Here is a 17257-nt window from a genome sequence, read left to right as displayed (position 1 = left end):
TGCACACTCATAGACGTCAAGAATATACGAAGGGAAAGTAAGTGTAAGTAAGGGGAAGTAAGTGTAAGTAAGGGGAAGTAAGTGTAAGTAAGGGGAAGTAAGTGTAAGTAAGGGGAAGTAAGTGTAAGTAAGGGGAAATAAGAGCTTGTTAAAGCCTTTTTTCTTGTGTCTCTATTTTTTTGTTTGTTGCACGTTACTTTTACTCCCTAACCTAAGTTGGTGGGGGTTTTCTCTTCCTTTAGTTTGTCTGATATCAGGCAAATCTAATGGGCGTCATGGTGGGTGTTTGTTAAGACCATGATGTGTGCAAACCCTGGATGACGGACAGGGGGTGCTGTATTGAAGCCACAGGCAGCAATCTTGGCACTCCTCAATTGTAAAATATTTTGGAAGCTATAGAAATGCATTTATTAATGTCTTTATTTGTTTTTTTACCCATTTATTCTATTACAGACAGCTTTATGCATACTTTAAATGTATATTATGTGAGCTAAACATTAAAAATAAATATATATAAAAACATTTTCCTTAAAGTATTTATTTTTTGTACTGTTACTGTCCTCACTACAACAAAAAAATACTTAAATACATGTAATTTCGTCCTTGAAACTTTTAATTGAAAATACTGTAGAATTCCATTCATTTCCATGGAGGACTGCTCCTACTAGGGAGTGCCACTATGGCCGACCGGTGGCTTCAAAGCATCTCATTGGCCAACACATAGCATCAGCAATCCAGAGTCTATATACACTACCGTTCAAAAGTTTAGGGTCACTTCGAAATGTCCTTGTTTTTGAAAGAAAAGCACATTTTTGGTCCATTAAAATAACATAAACTTAATCAGAAATACAGTGTAGACGTTGTTTATGTTGTAAATGACTATTGTAGCAAGAAAAGGCTATTTATTTTATGGAATATCTACAGCGAGGGAAAAAAGTATTTGATCCCCTGCTGATTTTGTACGTTTGCCCACTGACAAAGAAATGATCAGTCTATAATTTTAATGATAGGTTTATTTGAACAGCGAGAGACAGAATAACAACAAAAAAATCCAGTAAAACGCATGTCAAAAATGTTATAAATTGATTTGCATTTTAATGAGGGAAATAAGTATTTGACCCCCTCTCAATCAGAAAGATTTCTGGCTCCCAGGTGTCTTTTATACAGGTAACGAGCTGAGATTAGGAGCACACTCTTAAAGGGAGTGCTCCTAATCTCAGTTTGTTACCTGTATTAAAGACACCTGTCCACAGAAGCAATCAATCAATCAGATTCCAAACTCTCCACCATGGCCAAGACCAAAGAGCTCTCCAAGGATGTCAGGGACAAGATTGTAGACCTACACAAGGCTGGAATGGGCTACAAGACCATCGCCAAGCAGCTTGGTGAGAAGGTGACAACAGTTGGTGCGATTATTCGCAAATGGAAGAAACACAAAAGAACTGTCAATATCCCTCGGCCTGGGGCTCCATGCAAGATCTCACCTCGTGGAGTTGCAATGATCATGAGAACGGTGAGGAATCAGCCCAGAACTACACGGGAGGATCTTGTCAATGATCTCAAGGCAACTGGGACCATAGTCACCAAGAAAACAAGTTGGTAACACACTACGCCGTGAAGGACTGAAATCCTGCAGTGCCCACAAGGTCCCCCTGCTCAAGAAAGCACATATATATGCCCGTCTGAAGTTTGCCAATGAACATCTGAATGATTCAGAGGACAACTGGGTGAAAGTGTTGTGCTCAGATGAGACAAAAATGGAGGTCTTTGGCATCAATTCAACTCGCTGTGTTTGGAAGAGGAGGAATGCTGCCTATGACCACAAGAACACCATCCCCACCGTCAAACATGGAAGTGGAAACATTATGCTTTGGGGGTGTTTTTCTGCTAAGGTGAAAGGACAACTTCACCGCATCAAAGGGATGATGGACGGGGCCATGTACCGTCACATCTTGGGTGAGAACCTCCTTCCCTCAGCCAGGGCATTGAAAATGGGTTGTGGATGGGTATTCCAGCATGACAATGACCCAAAACACACGGCCAAGACAACAAAGGAGTGGCTCAAGAAGAAGCACATTAAGGTCCTGGAGTAGCCTAGCCAGTCTCCAGACCTTAATCCCATAGAAAATCTGTGGAGGGAGCTGAAGGTTCGAGTTTCCAAACGTCAGCCTCGAAACCTTAATGACTTGGAGAAGATCTGCAAAGAGGAGTGGGAAAAAATCCCTCCTGAGATGTGTGCAAACCTGGTGGTCAACTACAAGAAACGTCTGACCTCTGTGATTGCCAACATGGGTTTTGCCACCAAGTACTAAGTCATGTTTTGCAGAGGGGTCAAATACTTATTTCCCTCATTAAAATGCAAATCAATTTATAACATTTTCGACATGCGTTTTTCTGGATTTTTTTGTTGTTATTCTGTCTCTCACTGTTCAGATAAACCTACCATTAAAATTATAGACTGATCATTTCTTTGTAAGTGGGCAAACGTACAAAATCAGCAGGGGATCAAATACTTTTTTCCCTCACTGTACATAGGCCTACAGAGGCCCATTATCAGCAACCATCACTCCTGTGTTCCAATGGTACGCTGTGTTAGCTAATCCATGTTTATCATTTTAAAAGACTAATTGACCACTAGAAAACCCTTTTGCAATTATGTTAGCACAGCTGAAAACTGTTTTGCTGATTAAAGAAACAATACATCTGACCTTCTTTAGGCTAGTTGAGTATCTGGAGCATCAGCAATTGTGGGTTCGATTACAGGCTCAAAATGGTCAGAAACAAATAACTTTCTTCTGAAACTCGTCAGCCTATTCTTGTATGAAGACTATTCCATGCGAGAAATTGCCAAGAAACTGAAGATCTCATACAACGCTGTATACTACTCCCTTCACAGAGTAGCGCAAAGTGGCTCTAACCAGAATAGAAAGAGGAGTGGGATCCTCGGTGCACAACTGAGCAAGAGGACAAGTACATTAGAGTGTCTAGTTTGAGAAACAGATGCCTCACATGTCCTCAAATATCCCAGGTCAGTGATTGGGGACATTGCCTTGTGTAGGGTGCTGCCTTTCAATCGGGATGTTAAAACAAGTGTCCTGACTCTCTGTGGTCACTAAAGATACTGTAAGAGTAGGGGTGTTAACTCTGGTATCCTGGCTACACTCCCAATCTGACCATCATACTGTAGCCACCTAATCATCCCCAGCTTCCAATTGGCTCATTAATCTCCCCTGTAACTATTCCCCAGGTTGTTGCTGTAAATGAGAATGTGTTCTCAGTCAAGTTAACAAGTTCAATGATACATTTAACCGCTGCGCTGAGTGGTCTAAGGCACTGCATCTCAGTGCTAGAGGCATCACTACAGACACAGGCTCAATTCCAGGCTGTATCATAACCGACCGTGGTTGAGGGAGCTGGGGTCAGCAGAGTTCTCTGTCTCTCTCCCTCTGGTAGTAGAGGGCTTAACAGAGGAATAGGTCACTGCATCCTCACCCTGGACCTACACATACAAACACACACACACACACACACACACACACACACACCACACACACACACACACACACACACACACACACACACACACACACACACACACACACACACACACACACACACACACACACACACACACACACACACACACAGTCAGACGCAACCAATTAAAGGCTTTAAACATTATATAGGAGTAAGAGTCAAACCTGCACACAGTATTATTTAGCTTCACTTACATCAACACTCTGCGGGGGGTTTTGATTGAAGTGGAGGATGGAGGCATAGGTGATATTGCCAGCAGGTTGATGCTTCAAGTGGACAGAGAACAATAAGATTATGGACTAATTAACTGGACGTTAACCCCGTTGCGTGATAACAGCTGAATAACATCATGATTCACATGAGTAAATACAATGACAGAAATGTAATCATATTGTGATTTACTGACCTTGTCCTCATTGGTTGATAGGTTAGAATGGCTTCCTGCAGTCAGATCCTACAAAAATAAAAATGAAATGTAAACAATGCACAGGATTTAGTAAATAATGAAAGAGAAGTATACAATATGCAATAATGTATATTTGTTCCTCACAATTTTGTCATCAGCTGACATTCGGTTATCTGAAAAGCAGAGCAAAATTCAAATGAGGTATCTGAGGTGTCACTTTCCTATCACTATGATCTGGTAGGCTATATATATATTAATTTCATGACATACTCGTTCTCCTTCTGTGTACTACGATGACAGCAGCAACAACACACACAGCTGCTCCGACAGCCACTCCTACAGCCACATGGAGGACGAGGATCTGGATTGGTGGAGGAGAACCTGGCAGGACCAGAGACAGGATGGTTCAGTACAGAGAGCCTGAGGTCATATGGAGATCAGAGGAGGCTGGTGGAAGGAGCTATAGGAGGACGGGCTCATTGTAATGTCTAGAATGGAATGGAACAGTATCAAACATATTAAAGATATGGAAACCACGTTTGACTCTGTTCCTTTAATTCTATTCCAGCCATTACGATGAGCCCGTCCTCCTATAGATCCTCCCACTAGCACAGTTCCCGCTCAGCCCAGTCAAAACTGTTCGCTGCTCTGGCACCCCTATGGTGGAACAAGCTCCCTCACGATGCCAGGACAGAGGAGTCAATCACCACCTTCCGGAGACACCTGAAACCCCACCTCTTTAAGGAATACCTAGGATAGGATAAAGTAATCCTTCTAATCCCCCCCCCCCCCCCTAAAAGATTTAGATGCACTATTGTAAAGTGGTTGTTCCACTGGATATCATAAGGTGAATGCACCAATTTGTAAGTCGCTCTGGATAGCAGCGTCTGCTAAATGACTTAAATGTAAATGTAAATGTATTGTAAAAAGTAGAGCTACTACAACAGAAGGGAATGGACTGGATGATGTTGATGTTCTTTGCAGTTGTAGAGGATATGATCTCTGGATATGAATAAGATGAATGTGTCATATGGTGAATATTGGTTTCACATGTGGTTGAGTAGCAACATTACTATCATCAACACTATGGGGTTTAATTCAATCAAACCCGTATTGCCGCAATTATAACATTGTTTTGTCCTTTGAAATTATGCAACTACTCAGACAGTGTCACCTGGTTGAATCAGAGAAAAGGTCACTTCAAAATTCAAATTTCAAATACACTACATACATTTCTTTGTGCTGGGACTGTTGTCCTTTTCCAATGTCCTGTATGCATTACCCACATGACAAGGTCAATCTTACTCAAACATACTCTTACTGACATAATTGATCATCTTTTCATTGAAAATGTTGGCACTGCAGAGCAACAGATACTCACTGGTTAGAACAGACAGATGAACAGGGGCATCAGCTCCATGTCTTGGTCCAGTCTCTGTAAGGTACTGTTGACAGGTGTATTGTCCAGCATCTTCAGCTCTGACATCACTAACATGTAGAGAACAGTTAGACTCTAAACTAAGTCTGTCTGCTATGTTGTTGAGTTGTTTTTTCACCTTCCCTAGACTGACTAGTTCAATAGCAGTTCCATCTCTGTTATAGATCCATGTAGTTGAGGAGCAGTTTGGATAAACCACATTGTTACACGGCAGACTGACATCATCTCCCACTCTGGAGAACATAGAGAGAGTTTCTCCACTGACACCTGACAAGAACATGATATCAGATCATTATTTTTTAATACAGATTAGAATACAGATGGGGACCATTAATATACTTAAAAGGTATGCTTTTCACATAAATGGAGTCACTATATCCACAGAATGTCACAACAAAAATGTTTACTCAACCAAAGAAATTCTACAATATGAATTGATATATTGTTTTCTGAGATGGATAGTTTGCATGTTATTCTCTAAATATCACACTGGTCTCACCTGTTAGCAGATATAAAAGGGACCCAAGCAGTCCCAAAACAGCCATTTTAACCATTGTCCTCTCCCTCACTCTCTCCTTTGCTTCTCTCTCTGTCGGAGTGTCTCTGCACAACAAGTTTCTCACCATACAGTGCCCACTGGACACATACGTCAATTCAATGTCTATTCCACATTGGTTCAATGCAATTTTGTTGAAATATCGTGGAAACAATGTCGATTCATCCAGTGTGTGCCAAGTGGGAAGTTTCTCTATCACCATAGCGCAATTTCCTTTCAGTGGTTATATCATTTCAGACTCTTGATGGACTGAAGTTCACAAAGCAGAAGTGTTTTTCACACCCTTGGTGAGAACGCTCAAGCTTAGTTATTTTTTATCGTTTTTGGTACTGTTTTCACAAGTATGTGGTACATACCAAACTGGTCACACTTGAAATGCAGCAACTCTTTCATTCAAAACATGTCATTGTGCATTCATTTGGATTGTAAACATCTCTCACCACACAACTACTGATTCAAAGGTTTATTGTGAAATGTTATGAGAACATTTGTTTAATCACCAAAACACAACATAATGATGTCTTCTCAATTTAGTTCTTTTAACAACCAGTTAATACAATAGCAAACAATGCAATATATGCCCTTAGAAGTGCTGAAAGTAATATGCTACAGTACTGTAAATTACACACTTTTCACATTAGTCAATAAACTTATATTACCCAACAAAATTGACAGAAAATCTATAATATCTATCCAACGAAGACATCCTCTACAATCATTCATGGGAAGAAAAAAATTGGATATAATTGCAACATAGGTGTACTGTCTGTAATCAAATGTAAGTGTCATAGGCGTCGTAAGGATAGGACCAAGGCGCAGCGGGTAAAGTGCTCATCTTCTTAATTTATTTAAAGAAAACACTTAAACAAAACGACAAAACAGTTCCGTAAGGCAAAACCGGCTATACAGGAAAACAACCACCCACAAAACACAAGTGAAACAAACCCCAACTAAATATGGCCTCCAATTAGAGGCAACGACAACCAGCTGCCTCTAATTGGAGGTCCTACCAAAACCCCAACATAGAAATAGAAAACTAGATTTAAACATAGAAATAGAAAACATAGAACCTAAACCAAAAACACCGAAACACACAAAACAAACACCCCCTGCCACGCCCTGACCAAACTACAATGACAAATAATCCCTTTTTCTGGTCAGGAAGTGACTGTAAGAAAAATAAACTAAACAAATTAAATGAATGAAAATAAACATAACGTTTAGCATTGTTGGGTTCGACATTTTGAACATTGAGATTTTAAATAAATGAGAGAGAAGAAGCATAGAATCAAAGCACAAGTTAATGGTTCTCTGAAGAAAGACAGGTAGCTTCGGAATGTGTTGGGGGATGAGAGGAGAGCAACGTGTGAAATAGTAGAGACAGAAGGACATCTGTAGATTAGATGAAGGAGGGGTTGAGGTCAGGAGGTGAGGACGGATTCTCTTAAGGGAGTAATAAAGGTTTGTTATCCTGTTACCCTCTTTATTAGCTTCCTATAGAGCCATAAAATGTAAGGATTGGAGAGAAGGAGGAGTGTCTTAAGTGGGATATAAATATCTGGATTGGACAAATGTTGAGTTGTCTGATTACAGCTGTACAGAACCTTTGGGAAGAATTAAACCCGGTTAAAGCTTCTCTAGTGTCCGTGGGTTATTTACTCTGAAAAATAAGAACCTAACAGCATGCATTCATTTGCATCAAGCCTGTCTTGAGCATTTGGCCATGAATTCTAATCCACACCACAGTGAATGTCCTCTTTGTTCATGCACGTCGGCAAAAAACTTATGGCATGGTGAATCCAAGCTTGACATTAGTCTGCATTGATGTCGTCGCATGGCTCATCCATGCCCAGAAGGAGGGTGACACGGTCATGGGGATGGCAATCGTACACCTTCCACCTCCATGCTGAAAAAATTCCTCAATGGGGTTGAGGAAAGTGGAGAATGGGGGCAGGTATAAGGTCACGAATCAGGGATGGGCCTGAAACCATGCCTGAACCACCTATGCATGGTGGAACCTGATATTGTCCCACACAATATATTTTAGTTAATTATTTTTACAGTATAGTTTCAACATAATACTGTGAAGTAGCATGTGCATCAAATAGTAACAGAGATAGATGGGAGGGGTCGATGGTAGCTGAAGGATGGGATAAAAACAAACAAAAGATAACTATTGTAAAATACATTGTGTCCGTAAAATGTACATAGTGTGTACTGTATAAGCTGGAATTAGAAACCTACGTGTTGTTGTCCAGTAGTTTACTCCAATTAGGGGAGGGGTGCTAGGGTTAGGTTAAAATAATAAAGGAAAATATATTTTTAAAAGATATATACAGTACCAGTCAAAGATTGGACATAGCTACTCATTCAAGGGTTTTTCTTTATTTTTACTATTTTCCACATTGTAGAATAATAGTGAAGACATCAAAACTATGAAATAACACATATGGTATCATGGAGTAACAAAAAAAAGTTAAACAAATCAAAATATATTTTAGATTTGAGATCCTTAAATATAGCCACCATTTGCCTTGATGACAGCTTTGCACACTCTTGGCATTCTCTCAACCATCTTTACCTGGAATGATTTTTCAACAGTCCTGAAGTTCCCACATTTGCTGAGCACTTTTTGGCTGCTTTTCCTTCACTCTGCGGTCCAACTCATCCCAAACCATCTTAATTGGGTTGAGGTTGGGTGATGTGGAGGACAGGTCATCTGCTGCAGCACTCCATCAATCTCCCAGTTTTACGAGGGAATGTTTGGCAGCATGAGTGAAGGAGGCTTTGTTGTGAAATAGGAAGCCGATTCTAGATTTCATTTTGGATTGGAGATGCTTAATGTGAGTCTGGAAGACGAGTTTACAGTCTAACCAGACAACTAGTTATTTATAGTTGTCCACATATTCAAAGTCAGAACCGTCCAGAGTAGTAATGCTAGACGGGCGGGCGGGTGCGGGCAGCAATCGGTTGAAGAGCATGCATTTAGTTTTACTTGCATTTAAGAGCAGTTGGAGGCCACGGAAGGAGTGTTGTATGGCATTGAAGCTCATCTAGAGGTTTGTTAACACAGTGTCCAAAGAAGGGCCAGAAGTATACAGAATCGTGTTGTCTGTGTAGAGGTGGATCAGAGAATCACCAGCAGCAAGAGCGACATCATTGATGTATACAGAGAAAGAGTCGGCCCGAGAATTGAACCCTGTGGCTCCCCCATAGAGACTGCCAGAGGTCCGGACAACAGGGCCTCCGATTTGACACACTGAACTCTGTCTGAGAAGTAGTTGGTGAACCAGGCGAGGCAATCATTTGAGAAACCAAGGCTGTTGAGTCTGCCGATAAGAATGTGGTGATTGACAGAGTTGAAAGCCTTGGCCAGGTTGATGAAGAAGGCTGCCCAGTACGTTAGCTACTGTAGGTAGCTAGCTAACTAAGTTAGCTAACTAAACAACTACCAGTAGTCATCTGACTAAAAATATATATTTTGTGTCTCAATTGTAAAAACTCTTCTCTTTTTAGTTCTAGGCATGGCATGCTACTAAACAGCAAGCTACAACATTACAACCAGCCACCTAAAGCTAGGTTTATCAGAAAATGTTAGCACATGACTGGAGTTGGCTAGTTAGCTAGTTAGCCTGGTGCCTGCTAACTTGTTATGCGCCACACCTCACATTTGTAAACATGTGTATTTGACTAGCTAGCTATGTAACATAATTTACGAGGGTTGACATTGGTTATGATTATGGCCTTGGATTCATTTCAATCACAAAGTATAGGCATGACGCAAGATAGGATTCCAAACAGATGTAAATAACAAGTATTCTATATCCAACCAGCTAGCTAGCTAAGTTTACTAGCCAACAGTGAGGAGAAACAATAATACAACAATTTAGTGTTGTAAATCTCTATAACTAAAGCAGGTTTTACCTTAAAATTGAATGAATGAGACGCTGTGGAACGTGGTCACACGGAGAGGGCCATCACCATTATGATGCCGGCGCCCCTGGTTACCCTCCCCTTTCGAAACGTTTTGAAACACAATGCAATCGTCCCCCTCGAATCTTATTGGCTCTCTTGTTGAAAAACGCCCTGAAGATTTATGTTATACAACGTTTGACATGTTTGAACGAACCTAAATGGGGAAAAAATGCATTTTCTCGAAATGGCTGTCCCGTGGCCGACGAAGCATTTGGATCAGCCTTCAGACGCGCTAACAAGAACAAGCTCTTGGAACATAAAGGAGTCATTTTTTCGAACGAAAATACATTTGTTGTGGACCTGGGATTCCTGGAAGTGCTTTCTGATGAAGACAACCAAAGGTAAGGGATTATTGACAATAGTATACAAGACTAGATGTGATATGCGATTGTTCCAAGATGGCTAGCCTATTGCTATTGCTAGCCTATTGTTCTGAGTATCGCATCCCCTTTTATGGCAAAGTGTGATTACCCAGTAAAGTTATTTTTAAATCTGGCATTACAGGTGCTTTCAAGAGATATTCATCTATAAATCTTAGAATGACAATATTACATTTTAAAAATGTTTTCGAATAGTAATTTAGTAAATTGTAGCTCTGTTTCATCGGATGCATTTGAGGGAAAATAGTTAGTCAACGTTACGCACCGATGTAAAATGCTGTTTTTATATATAAATATGAACTTTATCGAACAAAAGAATGCATATATTGTGTAACATGATGTCCTAGGTGTGCCATCTGATGAAGATTGTCAAAGGTTAGTGCTGCATTTAGCTGTTTTTGGGTTATTTGTGATGCATGTGGTTGGTCGGAAAATGGCTATGTGGCTACTTTTACGATATACTCCTCTAACATAATCTAATGTTTTGCTTTTGCTGTAAAGCCTTTTTGAAATCGGACAACGTGGTTCGATTCAGGAGAGGTGTATCTATAAAACGATCTAATTTTCTTTTTTTCTTTTTTAATTTTTTAATTAAATTTTGTTATGCTAATGGCGATATGATTTTTCGCTGGATGTCAGGCCGCACAGGGGTTAAAAATGTTTGCCTAAGCATGGCTAATTGGCATGGCTGTAGGTAGATACTCTTTCTATCTACCTAGGCTAATTTGTACAATCTGTTCACTGTGCAAAGCTTGAGGGTTATGCCCTATTTCTTTATATTAGGCTAGATATTGTATACATGTACACTATGCATGTTCAATTAGTCTACCCTAATATTGATGTTACGCTGGCACTGTTCAACTGTTGTTCAAACTGTGAAATAGAGTATAATTTTGTTTGTTTCTTGTCTTACAGACAATATCGTGTGGTGCCTCTGCATTTTCCTGGAGTGGATTCTAGATACAGAAACGTAATTAAGACAGAATACCAACAAAAAAATCCAGAAAAACGCATGTCAAAAATGTTACAAATTGATTTGCATTTTAATGAGGGAAATAAGTATTTGACCCCTCTGCAAAACATGACTTAGTACTTGGTGGCAAAACCCTTGTTGGCAATCACAGAGGTCAGACGTTTATTGTAGTTGGCCACCAGGTTTGCACACATCTCAGGAGGGATTTTGTCCAACTCCTCTTTGCAGATCTTCTCCAAGTCATTAGGGTTTCGAGGCTGACGTTTGGCAACTCGAACCTTCAGCTCCCTCCACAGATTTTCTATGGGATTAAGGTCTGGAGACTGGCTAGGCTACTCCAGGACCTTAACCTGTTAGGGCTAGGGGGCAGTATTGACACGGCCGGATAAAAAACGTACCCGATTTAATCTGGTTAATACTCCTGCCCAGTAACTAGAATATGCATATAATTATATAATTAGTAGATTTGGATAGAAAACACCCTAAAGTTTCTAAAATTGTTTGAATGGTGTCTGTGAGTATAACAGAACTCATATGGCAGGCCAAAACCTGAGAAGATTCCATGCAGGAAGTGGCCTGTCTGACAAGTTGTGTTTCATCTTGGCTCTTTTTATTGAAAACTGAGGATCTTTGCTATAACGTGACACTTCCTACGGCTCCCATAGGCTCTCAGAGCCTGGGAAAAAGCTGAACGATATCGAGGCAGCCTCTGGCTGAAACACTTTATCGCGTTTGGCAAGTGGCCGATCAGAGTACTATGGGCTTAGGCGCGTGCCCGAGTCGACCCCATGCTTTATTTTCTTTCGTCTGTTTACCTAAAAGCAGATTCCCGGTTTGAAAATTATCGCTTTTTTATGAGAAAAATTGCATAAAAATTGATTTTAAACAGCGGTTGACATGCTTCGAAGTACGGTAATGGAATATTTAGAATTTTTTTGTCACGAATTGCGCCATGCTCATCACCCTTATTTACCCTTTCGGATAGTGTCTTGAACGCACGAACAAAACGCCGCTATTTGGATATAAGAATGGATTATTTGGGACCAAACCAACATTTGTTATTGAAGTAGAAGTCCTGGGAGTGCATTCTGACGAAGACAGCAAAGGTAATAACATTTTTCTTATAGTAAATCTGACTTTGGTGAGTGCTAAACTTGCTGGGTGTCTAAATAGCTAGCCCTGTGATGCCGGGCTATGTACTGAGAATATTGCAAAATGTGCTTTCACCGAAAAGCTATTTTAAAATCGGACATATCGAGTGCATAGAGGAGTTCTGTATCTATAATTCTTAAAATAATTGTTATGCTTTTTGTGAACGTTTATCGTGAGTAATTTAGTAAATTCACCGGCAGTGTTCGGTGGGAATGCTAGTCACATGCTAGTCACATGCTAATGTAAAAAGCTGGTTTTTGATATAAATATGAACTTGATTGAACAAAACATGCATGTATTGTATAACATAATGTCCTAGGGTTGTCATCTGATGAAGATCATCAAAGGTTAGTGCTACATTTAGCTGTGGTTTGGGTTTATGTGACATTATATGCTAGCTTGAAAAATGGGTGTCTGATTATTTCTGGCTGGGTACTCTGCTGACATAATCTAATGTTTTGCTTTCGTTGTAAAGCCTTTTTGAAATCGGACAGTGTGGTTAGATTAACGAGAGTCTTGTCTTTAAAATGGTGTAAAATAGTCATATGTTTGAAAAATTGAAGTTTTTGCAAGCGTCCCACCTAGCCCATAGAGGTTAATGTGCTTCTTCTTGAGCCACTCCTTTGTTGCCTTGGCCATGTGTTTTGGGTCATTGTCATGCTGGAATACCCATCCACGACCCATTTTCAATGCCCTGGCTGAGGGAAGGAGGTTCTCACCCAAGATTTGACGATACATGGCCCCGTCCATCGTCCCTTTGATGCGGGGAAGTTGTCCTGTCCCCTTAGCAGAAAAACACCCCCAAAGCATAATGTTTCCACCTCCATGTTTGACGGTGGGGATGGTGTTCTTGGGGTCATAGGCAGCATTCCTCCACCTCCAAACACGGCGAGTTGAGTTGATGCCAACGAGCTCCATTTTGGTCTCATCTGACCACAACACTTTCACCCAGTTGTCCTCTGAATCATTCAGATGTTCATTGGCAAACTTCAGACGGGCATGTATATGTATTCTTGAGCAGCGGGACCTTGCGGGCGCTGCAGGATTTCAGTCCTTCACGGCGTAGTGTGTTACCAATTGTTTTCTTGGTGACTATGGTCCCAGCTGCCTTGAGATCATTGACAAGATCCTCCCGTGTAGTTCTGGGCTGATTCCTCACCGTTCTCATAATCATTGCAACTCCACGAGGTGAGATCTTGCATGGAGCCCCAGGCCGAGGGAGATTGACAGTTCTTTTGTGTTTCTTCCATTTGCGAATAATTGCACCAACTGTTGTCACCTTCTCACCAAGCTGCTTGGCAATGGTCTTGTAGCCCATTCAAAAAAACCTACCATTAAAATTATAGACTGATCATTTGTTTGTCAGTGGGCAAACGTACAAAATCAGCAGGGGATCAAATACTTTTTTCCCTCACTGTATTTGTCAATCTGAATGTCTAGCATATGTTTGATGCTACAGAGCCATGTATTACATAAATATCTTCTGTGAATCCATAAGGGCTGACAAATTTTGAGGACTGATAGAAAATATCCATATTTATTTTCTGGTGGTTCTACATCAGGGCTCTCCAAACCTGTTCCTCCAACTCTAATCTAGCACACCTGATTCTTATAATAAGCTGAACCTGGTTAGTTACAACTGGGTTTGGAGCAAAAACCTACACAAGGGTAGCTCTCCCGGAACAGGGTTGGAGACCCCAGTTCTACATGGTCTTATACAATGTTTCCCAAACTCGGTCCCGGGGACCCCAAGTGGTACACGTTTTCGTGAGATGGCAGCTTCACTTCAAGTCCTTAGGAAACTGTGCAGTACTTTGTTTTTTTATGTATTATTTCTTACATTGTTAGCCCAGAAAACCTTAAGTGTTATTACATACATCCGGGAAGAACTATTTGATATCAGAGAGACGTCTATTTACCGCCGAAACAAGCACTATGACCAGGAAAACGACGTTCCCAAAGCGGATCCTTTGTCTGAACCTCCCAGGGCATTCCAGAGGCTGACCCAAAACAACGCCGTTGGAGGAGAGGGTGCGGGAGCAGTCTGCTAGTGAGGCTTCGGATGCGTGCACATCACCCACCACTTTCGAGTATTTTACTTGCTAATGTCCAGTCCCTAGTTGAGAAAAGTAAAAGAAATTAGGGCAAGAGTGGCTTTCCAAAGAGAAATCCAGGATTGTAACATACTCTATTTCACGGAGACATGCCTAGCTGTGGACATACTGTCGAAGTCTATACAGTCAACGCGATTTTCAGTGCATTGCGCCAACAGGAACAAACAACTCTCCGGTAAGAAGGGTGGGGGTGTATGTTTCATGATGAATGACTCCTGATGTAATTGTATCAGCATACAAGAACTCAAGTCCATTTGTTCACCTGACCTAGAATTCCTCACAATCAAATGCTGACCGTATTATCTCCCAAGAGAACTCTAATCGGTTATAGTCACATCCGTGTATATCCCTCCACAAGCGGACACCAAGACAGCCATCAAGGAACTTCACTGGACTTTATGCGAACTAGAAACCATATATCCCAAGGCTGCATTTATTGTAGCTGGGGATTTTAAACAACTTCTTTGGGTGCTTTGAGAACAATACAGTGCCACCGACACGGCTCGCCACCAAAGACTGTGGGCTCTCCTATGTGGCCGAAGTGAGTAAAACAGTTAACCCTCAGTAGGCTGCCGGCCCAGACGGCATCCCTAGCCGTGTCCTCAGAGCATGCACAGACCAGCTGATGGTGTGTTTACGGACATATTCAATCAATCCCTATCCCAGTCTGCTGTCCCCACATGTTTCAAGATGGCCACCATTGTTCCTGTTCTCAAGAAAGCTAAGGTAAATTACTATCACCCCGTAGCACTCACTTCTGTCATCATGAAGTGCTTGAGAAACTAGTCAAGGATCATATCACCTCCATTCTACCTGTCACCCTAGACCCACTCCAATTTGCTGTCTGCCCCAATAGGTCCACAGATTATGCAATCACCATCACACTGCACACTGCCCTATCCCATCTGGACAAGAGGAATACATATGTAAGAATGCTGTTCATTGACTACAGCTCAGCATTCAACACCATAGTACCCTCCAAACTCATCAATAAGCTTGAGACCCTGGGTCTTGACCCCGCCCTGTGCAACTGGGTCCTGGACTTCCTGACGGGCCACCCCCAGGTGGTGAAGGTAGGAAACAACATCTCCACTCCACTGATCCTCAACACTGGGGTCCCATAAGGGTGCATTCACAACCCCCTCCTGTACTCCTTGTTCACCCACAACTGCGTGGCCATGCACGCTTCCAACTCAATCATCAAGTTTGCAGACGAAACTACAGTGGTAGGCTTGATTACCAACAACGACGAGACAGCCAGCAGGGAGGAGGTAAGGGCCCTTGGAGTGTGGTGTCAGGAAAATAACGTCTCACTCAATGTCAGCAAAACAAAAGAGATGATCGTGGACTTCAGGAAACAGCGAAGGGAGCACCCCCCCTATCCACATTAACGGGACACCAGGGGAGGTGGAAAGTTTTAAGTTCCTCGCTGCACGTATCACCGACAAACTGAAAAGGTCCGCGCACACAGACAGTGTGGTGAAAAAGGCGCAACAGCGCCTCTTCAACCTCAGGAGGCTGAATAAATTTGGCTTGGCACCGAAAACCCTCACTTACTTTTACAGGTGCACAATTGAGAGCATCCTGTTGGGCTGTATCACCGCCTGGTACGGCAACTGCACCGCCCACAACGGCAAGGCTATCCAGAGGGTGGTGTGGTCTGCACAACGCATCACCGGGGGCAAACTACCTGCCCTCCAGGCCACCTACAACACCCGATGTCACGGGAAGGCAAAAAGATCATCAAGGACAATAACAACCTGAGCCACCACCTGTTCACCCCGCTTCCATACAGAATGCGAGGTCAGTACAGGTGCGTCAAAGCTGGGACAGAGAGATTGAAAAACAGCTTCTATCTCAAGGCCATCAGGTTGTTAAACAGCCACCACTAGCACAGAGAGGCTGCTACCTTCAGACTTGATATCATTAACCACTTTAATAAATGGAATACTAGTCGCTTTAATAATGCCACTACATATCTCACATTTCTCATCTCATATGTATATACTGTATACTGTATCCTTCACTATCTATTGCATCTTAGCCGCTCTGTCACTGCTCATCCATATATTTTATACCTATATATTCTTATCTCATTCCTTTACTAGAATGTTTGTATTAGGTATTGTTGTGGAATTTGTTAGATATTAGGTTTTGTTGTGGAATTGTTAGATATTACTTGTTAGATACTGCTACACTGTCAGATCTAGAAGCATAAGCATTCCGCTACACTCGCAATAACATCTGCTAATCATGTCTATGTGACCAATAACGTTTGCTTTGATTTGATTAGCACTACACAGCTGATTCAAATGATCAACTAATCGTCAAGCTTTGATTATTAAGTCTCCATAGATGAGATGAGGAATTTAAAAACAGTATGGTAGAAAGAGATGGGGGAAAAGGAATGGTTAATAAGTCTGGCTGCATATATGAATGGCTGACTTACTGCAAATGGAAAAAATATGTGACTAAACTCAACAAAAAGAAGAAGAAACTGTATTCTGACGCCAATTTCAATCATATAAAGAATAATGAAAAAATACTTGCATATTTTAAATGGAATTATGGGCAGAAAGACAAATTCAACTTCATATTTCATTTGAATCAGATGGCTTATTCATCACAAAACCATTTGATGTTGCCAATTATTTTAATGATTACTTAATTGGCAAAGAGGGCAAACAGGCAGGAAATGCCAACAGCTAGCAATGAGCCATCATACT

The 17257-nt window shown here is 41.4% G+C and overlaps 1 protein-coding gene across 1 annotated transcript; it reads right to left on the bottom strand.

The window, feature by feature from the left end:
• Positions 1–402: 402 nt before the first annotated feature.
• LOC106608104 (uncharacterized) lies at positions 403–6175 on the bottom strand. The gene is made up of 7 exons (XM_045713570.2): positions 5881–6175; positions 5325–5648; positions 4214–4324; positions 4088–4116; positions 3944–3991; positions 3732–3803; positions 403–3499 (listed from the first exon to the last, which is right to left on the bottom strand). Exons 1-7 carry the CDS (start codon positions 6137–6139, stop codon positions 3389–3391), a joined length of 954 nt encoding a protein of 317 aa, XP_045569526.2. The 5' UTR covers positions 6140–6175; the 3' UTR covers positions 403–3388.
• Positions 6176–17257: the final 11082 nt, after the last annotated feature.

The sequence above is a fragment of the Salmo salar genome, chromosome 06 (assembly GCF_965601325.2).
Source record: "Salmo salar chromosome 06, fSalSal1, whole genome shotgun sequence".
Classification (NCBI taxonomy): domain Eukaryota; kingdom Metazoa; phylum Chordata; class Actinopteri; order Salmoniformes; family Salmonidae; genus Salmo; species Salmo salar.
Note: the sequence above shows the minus strand (reverse complement) of the source record. Positions and strands in the feature narration are given on the sequence as shown.